At 40.3% G+C, this 12681-nt stretch overlaps 1 protein-coding gene across 1 annotated transcript; it reads right to left on the bottom strand.

Moving 5' to 3' along the window:
* Positions 1–1963: 1963 nt before the first annotated feature.
* On the bottom strand, positions 1964–12469 carry GZMK (granzyme K). The gene is made up of 5 exons (XM_046000140.1): positions 12315–12469; positions 11806–11953; positions 5466–5616; positions 4403–4672; positions 1964–2702 (listed from the first exon to the last, which is right to left on the bottom strand). The coding sequence occupies exons 1-5, from the start codon at positions 12376–12378 to the stop codon at positions 2529–2531; spliced, it is 807 nt and encodes a 268-aa protein (XP_045856096.1). The 5' UTR covers positions 12379–12469; the 3' UTR covers positions 1964–2528.
* Between the last annotated feature and the right edge of the window lie 212 nt (positions 12470–12681).

A 12681-nucleotide genomic window follows, 5' to 3' on the forward strand; every position in this document is an offset into this window, starting at 1 on the left:
CCTCTCCCGCAATCTTATCTGGTTTGACTCTTGGATGGGAACAGCATGAGGTCCAAAACCAAAACAAGTCTCAGGTTTTAGTGAAATTTTTCAGGATACTCCCCAACTGCAATCAGAAGGAATCTCAGTGATCTTTTTGCTAGAATAAAGAGACTTACAACTATATATTCCATTGGATTTGGAATTTAGATGAAATATATAATACTTTTTTAGTGGTGAGTCCAGAGTCTCTACAATTTCCCCTTTCTTTTCTTAGGAAATATAGTCTGGGATTTCTCGGTCAAAATCAGTATATATATATACGTATATTTTAATTTTTAAATATATGGATTTTTATATTTTATTTTATTTTTTCAGTGTTCTAAGATTCCAAAATCAGTGTATTTTTAATGAATCAAAATGATACAAAATGGAATACTGAAAGAACTTTTTTTTTCACTGCTTACTTTTTTTTTTTAACTACTTACTTTCAAAGCAGTTCTATAATTTTAATTAGGTTCCTTTTAAACCCAGTGGTTCCACATATCAAAGTATTTCTAGGAAAGTAGTCCTGGTGAATGGTTTCTGAGAACCATGACAACAAATAAATGAATGAACAAATGAAAGCATCCATTTTTATGTGAATGTAAGAAACCCAATGGTGGCAGCTGGAAATGAGCACTGTGTATCCTCTGAAACCCAAATGAAATAGAGAGATTGAGAACAATCTTTTGCTTTCTGATAGTTAAAGAAGAAGCCTGAATGACTCCCTGGTCCTCCCATCACCAGATTGGAAATTGCCAGACTCTCATGGAGGGTTGGGGGGAGGCCACAGCCAAGGACAGTGAGACCCTCCAGGACGCTGACTGAATGGCACCTGGTCTGCAGTCCTCAGTTCACACCGAAAGGCTTATAAAAGAACACCACCACGACACTTACTGTTCTTTCTTGTCAGTTGTTTTTAAGGATGTTCATTTTTAGGGGCTTTGTGATTTGCCCATTTATCGGAATCAGTTGAATTGCTTTTAAACAGCGCAGACTTCCAGGCCCACCTCAAGCCCATTCAGTCTAAATGTCTGAGCAAGGAGTCGGGGCAATGTGTGTTACTGAGGGATCTTCTCGGGTCTGACACAGTCGGTAGGGACTTGAGAACCCTGACACGGCATCCTTCTACACAGACCCCAGTCATCTCCAGGCCCAGTGCCAGCACCAGCGTTCCTGCCTCTGGACAGATAAGTTTCTTTTTATCTCCTGGATCCTGTCATTCATATAACTGGTTGTGTTGCTCTTTTTGCTTTGATTCATGTGAAACAAAAGGGGCAACTACGACTCCTTCTAGCAACAGCGTTGGAAGAAAAGGGTGGCCCTTTGGGTAGGAGAACTCCTGTCTTCATCTTCTTCAAAGGTCTCAATTCCCCCTTGCTTCAGTTTCCTCGCCAAATTATTTATTTATTTATTTATGATTAATTTTATTTTTTTACCTTTTTGCCACCTTCACCCATTTCTCTCATCTCCCAACTGCCCATCTCTTGCAGCCACCAATCTGTTCTTTGTATCTATGAGCTTGAAGATGCCGCATATGAGAAAGTTCATAGGATATTTGTCTTTTTCTGACTTATTTCACCCAGCATAATGCCCTCGAGGCCCACCCATGTTGTCACAAATGACAAGAGTTCATCTTTTTTTATGATTGAATATTATATATATTATATATACACATTATATACATATTATACATATATGTATATATGTATAATATATTATGCATTATATATATTACTGAATATTATCTATCTATCTCACAGTTTCTTTACCTATTCTTCTGTTGATGAACACTTAACTTGCTTCCATATTTTGGCCATTGTAAGTGATCCTGTATTGAACATGGGTAGGGGGTGCAGATAATTTCTCAAGCTTGTGTGTTGATTTTCTTCAGATAAATACTTCACAATGGAATTTCTGGATCATATAATATTTTCTAGTCTTTATTTTTTGAGGAAAATTTATTTTTAATCCCACCTTCGGATTTATCACAGGTATTTTGTACATTGCCTTAAATCCTGTGTGGAACACAATATGACAGAAATCAATAATAAGTACTGTCTTAAATATGTGTATAAGCCTTGATGATTCTTTCTTCACTTGAACTGGCGGGTTTGAATGTACTGTTTCTTATTTTAAAAATGTAATTTAGGGTAAAATCACAGCAGAGATCACAGCAAAACCTGGTTGAAGGTGGTGCCTGGCTGAAGGTGTGGTTTTTTGCCCTTTGGGGGGTGTGAATAGAGCGGGGAGCATATCATCTGCTGTATCTCGTCTCCATAAAGACAAGGACATAGTCTTCTAAATTTATTCAGAATGAAATCAGCGTAGTAGAAACAGCAGTTACAGATGTGAAAGACAGCTTGATTCCTTGACAAGATCAGTCCTAGGGGGGTAGGAGCGGACCCTAGTCGTGCCCCACTTTACATCCAGCTATGTATGAAGACAAAGGTGGCCTCTAGAACATCTTATGAAAACAAAACAAGCAACTGGTAGATCCAAGAAAATCATTTGCGGTCATAGTTTGCATGAGACGGAGCAAGCTTTCTTTTAATCCAAGCCCAGTATTTCTGGGTTATTAGGGTGTAGATTCCAGGCTTCTTGGCCTCACCACATTTATGACCTGCAGACACTAAGGCATAGAAGGCACCTTTGCAAACCAAGGGGCCACCTGAGTCACCCTAGAAAGAAAAAAAATAGATAGATACTTGGTGAGAAGCTTTTGAACTTTTTCTACCATCAAATACCCACTACTCAAAGGATTATTATGTGGATCCTTGGTTTCTCTGTGTCCTGAAAAGTGCCCTATATATAGCCTCTTACTCAGTGCGGGTTGTCTCTGTCTCTGGCTAAGGCAATGATTCTCTCTATCTGTCTGTCTGTGTCACTATCTCTGTCTGGGACCATGTTTCTGTCCATCTGTGGGTTGGTCTGTCTGTCTCTCTCTGTCCATATCCCTGTCTCAGTCTAGGACTATATATATATATATATATATATATATATATATATATATATATATAAAACCCTTGATAATCAGTGGCTATAGAACTTTATTCATTAAGGAATGAGTAGGTGCAAAGTTTAAAGGAATCTGCTGAAACGAAAGAGATGTTTAAATTGTGGATTTCATTTTGGAACCCACGGATCTGAAATCAAGTTGCTACTGAGAGAGGCCTAAAGGAGAAATTTATCATAGTAAATACATCAATGGCAGGGACTCTGTCTTATTTTTGTTTCCCCGTTTTTGCATTCTCCTGTGATTGAAAATAATGCTCTGCACCTGTACAACACTTTGCAAATACTTGCCCCATGAAGGGATTCCTGAGGACTCAGAACTAAGCATGTAACTACAATTCTGTCAAAGAAAGTGACAGGGTGACAAGAGGGGGCTTTCTGATCTGAAGAGCCATCTTTGCCTCTGCGGTCACTCCCATCACCAACCGCAGTGCTTAAGGTTCTGTTTGCCCGGGAAAGAGAGACTGAGGAGGACGACAGTCTTGGGGCACTACAGATACTCAGGGTCTCTGAAAGCATCATGGCCTCCCCTCGAGAAGACTTCATATAGTATGATATCAATAGTGCATTTTAGTTTCTTAAAAATTAGTAATCCAGGGGCGCCTGGGTGGCTCAGTGGTTTAAGCCTCTGCCTTCGGCTCAGGTCATGATCTCAGGGTCCTGGGATTGAGCCCCGCATCGGGCTCTCTGCTCAGTGGGGAGCCTGTTTCTCCCTCTCTCTCTGCCTGCCTCTCTGCCTACTTGTGACCTCTCTCTCTGTCAAATAAAAAAAAAAAAATTAGTAATCCAGCTGTGCTACGTGTCACTTTTAACCACAAACACACACACACAATTTATTTTTATTTTTATTTTTGTTATTATTTTTTTATTGCTTCAGGAAACGAGAGATTCTGAGAAGTATGACTCCTGTTCCATTTAGTCAGTCTGTCAACACCATCTATATATTTGAGCTTCTTGAATTTGAATGTTCCGACACCTCTCTATTGATTACCTACAATGGTGGGTTTGGGGGGATGGGGAGGTGTGGAAGGGATGTTATCTTTTAGTCAACACTAGTGACCTCCGAGTTGGTAGGCTTTCTAAGGACAGGAAGATCCCTTGCAAGAAGACTGTAAAAGTTACCAGATGCAGTCTATCATCCTGATTCACAGACCTTTAACGAGTGCTTATGTGTTGGTGAAGTTCTTATGACTCATTCACATTGGTAGATGAGAAAGAATAGAGGACTTAGTGCAGGAATGGAGAGGAACTCTCTGAAGTCCTGATTTTTGCTTTCCATACCTCTTGTCTGTGCTAGGGAGCACATGGAGTCTGGACTGCAGGCAACATAGTGTTTAAGATGCCTGGTTGATTGATGGGCTCTTACCTGGCAGGAATCCTTCTGGCCCCTGGCATCTCCTGCACATACCATGTCTTCAGTTATAATAGGGTTGTGGTTGTAATAACTTGGGCTGTTGCAAAGTTTTCGATTTATGACTGTAACGGTGACTTCATGCAGGGTGTCTGAGTTCCTTAAAAAGTGTGGGTCAGTGGCTCCCCAGCCAGTAACCTGGCATTTTGTTCCAGCTCTGATATCATTTTTGGAGTTTGGGTGGAGCAGCTGGACATGTTTGTCAAGGGTTGCAGCCGTGTGAAGCTGACAGATTGAAAAGAGCATAAATTATTACATTCTTCCCCAGTAGTATTCTGCTATTAATCTGAGCAATGTATGTGTGGTCCCTCTGGTCTAGGAAGGCTTCCCTCTTCTTGAATCTACTTTGGTGGTAGCCTGCAGCTATATTTGTGGTTGTTGCTTTTCCGAAATACTCTCCAATCCCTGTAGAGCTCAATGATGCTCGGGGAGGAAGCTTAGACAAAGCAGGAATTTTGCCCAGTCTTAAGCAAACTGGCCTTTGCTCTTCATTGGATGGTTTTCTGCAGAATAACATCCATAGGTCATGACTTTGAGGGCTGGGCTGTTTCCTGCTGGATAAGATCCTTGAGTATGGTCTAGACTAAGTTTGGACTAGACTAAGTATGGTCTAGAGTAAGTTATAACTCACTTATGTGTCCCTAAATTCACTTGGTTGGCTTGGCTGTATAAAGCACTTGTATTTTTCATTTGCTAATGATAAAAGCATTTGGGGAAAAAAGCTTTCAGTGGGGATCATTGGGCTTGTTGGGATGTTCCGCCTCCCACATTATGTGAGCATCAGGGTTGTTTTCCTTTGTTTAAACAAAGACCTAGTGCAGTTGTGATAAATTCTGGTTTCTTTCAAGGCAGTACGTGAAGTAAAAGGGGCCCTTATAGAATGTGTCACGTTTACCTCAAATATGGGGATGGTGCTAACAAAATGTTTTTATGTGGATGAAACATAACATAGTTCATAACAGCTGAACTACGGTGTATAAGGATACTAGAGAAATTGAAGAAAGGCAACACTACATACCTTAATCAGCATAATATCATTTGATTTACGATATGATATGATTCTTGAGAATGGTATGAATTTTTCAATCTCAAATGTTTGTTTGGAGGACTCATTCTTTGAGAGAGAGTGTGCTCCTAAAATCACTTTGAAAAACTGGACTTTTTCATGCCTAAAAAAAAGCAAAGAGAATAGAAGTAACAGAATGAGTCCCAAGGACCCCAGTAGGGAGTACAAATGGTGGAGAGCATATAGAAACAAGGACCATCTCCAAGGCAACCTGTTTGGGTTAGGTGGAGTGATGGAGGTCTTAATGGACCCAAGCATGAAAGGACAATACCAAGGGCCCAAAGACCTGCTCTTAGACCCACCCCACCTGAATTCCCTAGTATTGCAAAAGAATATCAGAACTTATATCCTGCTGTGGTGAAAAGGATTGAAATTCTAATTGAGATCAAGTTTACAACAAAATTATGTTAATTTATGTAAAAAGAAATTACATTTCTCCAGCTGTGGGTTGAGATGTATACCCACCTTTGTTCATTTTTAAAATTTTGGTAGAATAGACATAAAATTTATAATTTAAAACATTTTTAAGTGTACAGTTCTGAGGCATTAAATTCATTTACATTGTTGATTTATCACTACCATCAATCTCCAGAGCTCTTTCATCTTCCCAACCTTAAGTGTTTTAATAACTAAAAGGTAAAGACTCAACTCAGCATTTGCTAATCTGGTATATCTAGACCTCACCTCAAGGCAATATGGAGAATAAGATCCATTATGTGGCTGCCAGATATGCCATGTTCTGTCCTGTCAATTAGAAAGATAATCTGGACAAGAAAGGAAAACTTGCCTCAAGGTGAAAAATCATGGCTGATTTGAAATAAAGACACTGTAGGGTTAGTTGCCATTGATAACTCCATTGTGAAGACTTACAGGATAGAAACAGGTGATTCAGATAAAGAAACAATTGTTGTTTTGTTTTGTTTTGCTTATCCCTGGTCATATAGAGCTCCAGTACCAGTATTTCAATTGTACCAAAATTGGTTTGATTTCCTGCATGTCGAACAAAACTACATTTATATCTAGTTATGCAAATAGAAGGATTTCTTTGAGATCTTGACAACACCTTGGGGTGTTTGGCAGATTTAAAAAAAAGTCCCATTTTAATGTGTGCCTTGAGAAAGCTGCTTCAAATCCTTTAGAGAGCAAGGAAGATTCTAGAAAGACTTACACTTGTTTACATATAACTATCTCATTGTGACTTGAAAGACAGATCAAGACAGATTACAATAAAAACACCCACACTCACATAAGTCAGATGGAGAAAGATAAGTACCGTAGGATTTCGCTTATATGTGGAATCTAAAAAACAAAACAAATGAACAAACAAACAGAAACAGAAACAGATTCACGGACACATAGAACAAAGTGGTGGTTGCCAAAGGGGAGGGGTGAGCAGATGGGCAAAACAGGTGAAGGGAATTAAGAGGCACAAGCTTTCAGTCATAAAATAACTCAAGGGGGTGAAAAATACAACACAAGGAATTTAGTCAATAATATTGCAATAACTTCCATATCAGATGGTAAGTACACTTATCATTCTGAGCATTTCATGATGTGCATAATTGCCAAATCACTATGTCGTATGTCTGAAACTCATATAATATTGTATGTCAACTATACTTCAGTTAGAATAAAAACACACAAATACTCCCACATATGGATTCATAAAGATTAATAAGAATTAAAAGGCGTAGAAACATACAGAAAAAGGAAGAAAGTATTATTTCAGGTTTGAAGCAGGAGCTCAGGACTATGGTGGGGTGGGTTTGCCTCTGGCAGGACTGTGACTGCCAGGAATGACCACTCTTTGGTTTCTACCAAAAGAGTTTATTTTGGTTTATTTGGGGAATTTCAGCTCTATTTGTTGAAAAGCTTGCATATTGCAAAATCAGGATGGGGATGAAATTTCTCAAAGGATGTGGATCAGATTTCCTAGGATTGATTCAAACTCAAATTCAACATACTCATTAAACCCAAACTGTGGATGGGAGGCAGGGTGGAGAATGATAGCAAATCCCCAGGACTACTGCTTTAACAGAAAAGATGGAAACATGCATAAATAACAAACAAAGGGAGGCTGTGGGGTACACATCCAGGTGGAGAAGATGAATTTTGATTAGGGGATGGATGCTGAGAGCATTTCTGGTTTTCCTCATCTTTTTACCAAAGTCCTTGATTAGTTAATGCCTTGGAAATATTTTGGCTATTTTTGTCTCCACTGGGACATGTTAATACCCAGCACAACACAGGCAGACCATGAGTGCTTTCTGACCTTCCATTTCCTGGCACGCTTCAGCTAGAATCTGCAATACAAAGGTCAATTTTTCTGCCCACTGGATACCTGGAATTACCTGAGCTGAGTTCTAGGATGCCACCTCCTTAGCTAAACCCAGGTTTAAGCTCACAAAGATGTAATAATCCCTGTGTTTTTCACTTGTTTATTGTAGGGCTTCTCCACAGGAGGTCTTTGCTGCAGAATTGTCTGGAGAATGACTTAACCTGGAACAGAACTACATGCAGAGCCTGAACCAAAGTATTGCTCACAGTAATCCTTTTCTGTCTGTTGAAACCTCATTTCCATTGGGCCTCAAAAGAGCCTTTCAGTTGTTCAAGCTGATGCCCTGTATAGTCTTCATTGGTGGACAGATTCTTTTTTTTTTTTTTTTAAAGATTTTATTTATTTATTTGACAGAGAGAGAGATCACAAGTAGGCAGAGAGCCAGGCAGAGAGAGAGGAGGAAGCAGGCCCCCTGCGGAGCAGAGAGCCGGATGCGGGGCTTGATCCCAGGACCCTGAGATCATGACCTGAGCCGAAGGCAGCGGCTTAATCCACTGAGCCACCCAGGCGCCCCGGTGGACAGATTCTTTGGCCAAAGGTGACACACAGGATAAGGAGGGCAACAGGGACTCAAACACAGCTTTTGTGATTCCAAGTCCAGTGCTCCTTTCCATGACACTCTGGAAGCCCCGTGCCAAGCCCCTTCAGGCCTCTTATTTCTTCTGCCATTTTGCCCCTGCACTGAGCTGTGTTTCTGCTTAGACCCACCCCCTCCAGGGCTGACAAAGACAGGGTCCTGACTCCCTGGAGGTCTCTTTAGTCTGACATGAGGGAGCTAGTTGGCTGTCAGAGAGGGGCTGTTACAGTCCCATCCTCGGTACGCCCAGATCATGAGACCTGTGTCTCAGTGACTACCACGGGACATACAGATAATAACATGATGACATGAACTAACACTTAGTACGTGATTGTGCTTCGCCAGGTTTTGTGCTAAGCATTTTACATAATGTCCCTCATTTATACCTCACAACAGTCCTGTGAGGGAGGTATTAGGATTACCCCACTTTGCAGATGAGAAGACTGAGGCTCAGGTAAATGACCAAACTTGAGGAAGCCCCACAGGTATTAAGGGGAGGCTCCAGGATGCAAGTGCAGGAGAATTGAAGCTCTGCTGGTTTGAGCCCAGGATCCTGAATCTACACCATTCTACTCTGGATGCCCGGGGCTGTCTGAGATGGGGGTAGGCCATGTGGAAGGAGCTCGGGGAGAGGGGAAGGCTCATCTAATTACAGTCCAGACAGGTGAGAGGAGGGGGTACTCAGTGAGGGGGGAAATTCAGGAAGACAGTGAAAAAGGGTTAGTGAGAGTTTTGCTTCTGATAAATTGAAACGCTGAAAATAAGATTAGACAAGAAGCTTTTTTACCGGTTTCTGTTTATACTTGGCAAAGCAACTAATAGAGGGGAACAAGAGGCACAGTAAGGAGCTGCATGGATGGTTGGGTAGGGAGAAGGGGGCACCCCAGATCTGGCCTCCTTTACCGTTTTGCTGAGAGCAAAGGCTGGAGTTAGTAAGCTATTCCCCCAGGATACTTGGGAGTACATTTGTGGGAAGCCACCATTAAACTATTTCATAAATATTTTGGATTTCATAAAGCTTAATATTTTTCCAAGCACCAATCCGCCTACATTTTTACACCCAAGTGTCCTAGAGAGGAAATTTGATCCACATCTTCTGGAGTTCTTTGAACTCTGGCCATTTAAAATGGTATTTAGCAAGAGTTGGTTTTTCCTTTCCCTTTTTCTTTCTTTCTTTCTTTCTTTCTTTCTTTCTTTCTTTCTTTCTTTCTTTTTTTTTCTCTCTCTCTCTCCCTTCCTTCTTCCCTGTCTTTCTTTCTTTCATTCATTCATTCCAAGAGTTCTTTTCCCCGATTTGTCAGTTTGAGGACCCACTCCTCTTGAGTCAAGTTCACTTGACAAAATTTTAAATTCAAATGAATAATATTATTTACTTTTGGATAGCACTATATGGCTTGTGAAGGACTTCACACACTGTGTTTTTGGCTTGGGGGAAAAAAAAAAAAAAGAAAGTCTTCCAATTTATTTCCTTCTTTCTATCCAGCCTGTCTTGAGCATTTATAAGTCAAGGTTTGTATTTGGGGAGCTTAGAATCCACTTGATTGTGTGCCATAAGGATATTTGAAGATGTGCATATTTTGAATTGAATGAACATTTCTTGATAGTCACCCTCTGCTTCTCTAGTCCCCAGGAGACAAGTACTCTGAGAAGGTTAGAGGTGATGGGGGTGATGTCTATGGCAGCTAACACCCCATTTGAATGAAGTAGCTTTATTAAACTGGAAATCAGTAACTTGCTATTTAGAAACAAAACAGAAGTTCTCATTTTGTGCAGGCCTCAAAATTTCTAAACTTGTGTCTTATCTTATTAAAATGGAGACGAAAGACAATTCAGTTGTTCCATAGCCTGGAGAGCAAACCATTATGGTTAAGAGATTCTTAAGTGAAGTGTTATAATGTTTATAAGAAAAGAAGGCCCCATCTCTTCTTGGCTTATTCAGGCAAGAGACAGAAGAAAGAAACATTGAGACAAAAACAACAAAAATAAATCAAAAACCAAACCTCCCCAAACCAGCAGGTAAACAAAGCAACAAAAAACACCAAATTGGTTTTCTATGGCTTTTCCTTTTGCAAAGTTTGCAGCATCCCATGGAGAGCTTAGGACTTTTTTAGCTGAAGCAAGAGAATCACAGACTGAAAGGTGCTTTGAGAAAAGCTATTAGATTCTAAGTATCTCAGAAAAATACCTCTTTCTTTCCTTATAGAAATCATCTATAACTTTTTTTTTCCCCCTATCTTTTTCTGCCAGGAAGTTTGTTGCCCCCATAATGCTGTGGGTTGTGATTCCCAAACTGTGTGCCTCAGGCCTTTGGGGAGGGAGGCGGGGCAGAGGAGTTACCATAAGGGGTCTAAAAATCCATTAACAAAGCAGGTTTCTCGCACATATAGCAATAACGGCTGCAACTTATTTGTGTTTACTATGCACTAAGCATACTAAAATATTTAAATAGACACTATTTAATCCTCCAAACCCCATGAAGCAGGTGCTACTATTATTATCCCCCTTTCATAAAATGGGAAAGGGGAGATGCAAACCCAGACTGTCTAACAAGGTCAAGAAGGCTGCCGCTCCACTCACTACTGTTGCCGCCTTCCCTGGCCTTCCACAGACGGACGACTTGGAACTGTCCAATGGTGGCCTGCCTGGGAAAGGTGGCCCAGCTTTCCCTGAATAGGAAAACCCAGGGCAGAAAATGTGGATGGGCAAGAAGGTAAGTCGACTCCACCAGCTGGTCTGTGATCACAGAAGCTAGGGTAGATGAAAGTCTTGCCATTCACCACAGTGTGGATGGACTTAAGAGGATGGTGTGTCAGGAGAAATAAGCCAGAGAAAGACAAATACCATATGATTTCACTTATGTGTGGAATCTAAAAAACAAACCAAAATCCCCCAATAAACAGAAAAAAATAAAAAAAGAAAGAAACAGACTCACATTAATGGAGAACGAACTGGTGGTTGCCAGAGGGGAGGGTTGGGGGGGGGGGCATGGGCAAAATAGGCAAATGATTAAGAGGTACAAACTTCTAGTTATGAAATAACTAAGTCACAGGGCGGAAACCTACAGCACAGGGAATCAAGTCAATAATATAATGCCCTCCATTGTGGTGAGCCTATCATAATGTGCATAATTGTTGAATCACTATGTTGTACACCTGAAACTAATTTAATAGTATGTGTTAACTCTATTTCAGTTAAAAGGATCTACATATATATGATTGAACCATTATTCGTACCCTTTCATATTACACCTGTATTCATCAAACATGACTGTGCTCCTTAAACTTAGAATGTTAAAAAACAAAATTCTCTCCGGGGAGAGGTGAGCTTCTCTTCCAGCCAGTGGAGGTCAAACGCACAAGGTCAGAGCAGGTACTCACCGGGTGCGGCAGTGGGACGCGGACAGCACCCACTGTGGGTGGATCAGCACGCCTCCACAGAGGTGGTGGCCGTGGTACTGGATGGAGGCCATGAATGGCCGGGAATGTGGCGACACTTCTCGCCCTCCAATAATCTCCATGCCGAAACCTACAGAAGAAAACCCAAAGATTCAATATGAAAGACCCAAGCAGATTATTTCATGTAATTCTTCTTCCGACAGTCATTATATCATTTCCAAGATTAAAAAAAACCACCCTACAATCACCTATAATAGCTATAATAATTTTACCAATAAATACATGTAGAGTACACTTAATAATATATAAAATTATATATAATATGCAATATATAATTTAATAATAATATAAAATAGCATAATAAGTATGATAATTTATAATACAGTTTCAAGGGATAGACATGGTGGGGAAAAATTCTCATTTCTAAATAACAACACAATCACTAGAAATTCATCTGATGCCCAAATGTGGTAAGTCTAGAAGATACTTACACTCTGGAGTCACATAAGCCCCAGCTGTTAGGAAAAACAAAGAAAAAGAAGAAAACTTCACCATGTTAATGGCTTTGATTGAAGAAGCCCAGGTGAACTCTTCTGATGGTATTGGTGAAGGAAGACGATTCTGAAGACTGAGCTTTGACCTTGAAACTTTTATCTTTCTCACCCCAAGTGTTTCAGACGGCAGTGGTGGAACTTGAATCTTGGTTTTTCACACCTATGTTTGAAAGTGTTAATCCGTTTGAGAAGATCAGATCTATGCTTTGAGAGCTTTTTTGATGTATATGCGACAAAGAACTCATTTCAGGAGTGAACCCTCTTCAATATCTGTATGAGCACTCATGTTATAAATGGTGAAAGA

The sequence above is a fragment of the Meles meles genome, chromosome 3 (genome assembly GCF_922984935.1).
Source record: "Meles meles chromosome 3, mMelMel3.1 paternal haplotype, whole genome shotgun sequence".
Classification (NCBI taxonomy): Eukaryota; Metazoa; Chordata; class Mammalia; order Carnivora; family Mustelidae; genus Meles; species Meles meles.

Excerpts from the sequence above, each read along its gene's own strand:
- GZMK (XM_046000140.1), bottom strand. The coding sequence starts at position 12,378 with ATGGTGAAGTTTTCTTCTTTTTCTTTGTTTTTCCTAACAGCTGGGGCT. Across the intron at positions 11,954-12,314 it reads GGCTTATGTGACTCCAGAGT|GTTTCGGCATGGAGATTATT; the intron begins GTAAGTATCTTC and ends TTTCTTCTGTAG. Across the intron at positions 5,617-11,805 it reads GCGTCCCACTGCCGCACCCG|GCATGAAAAAGTCCAGTTTT; the intron begins GTGAGTACCTGC and ends GCTTTTTTTTAG.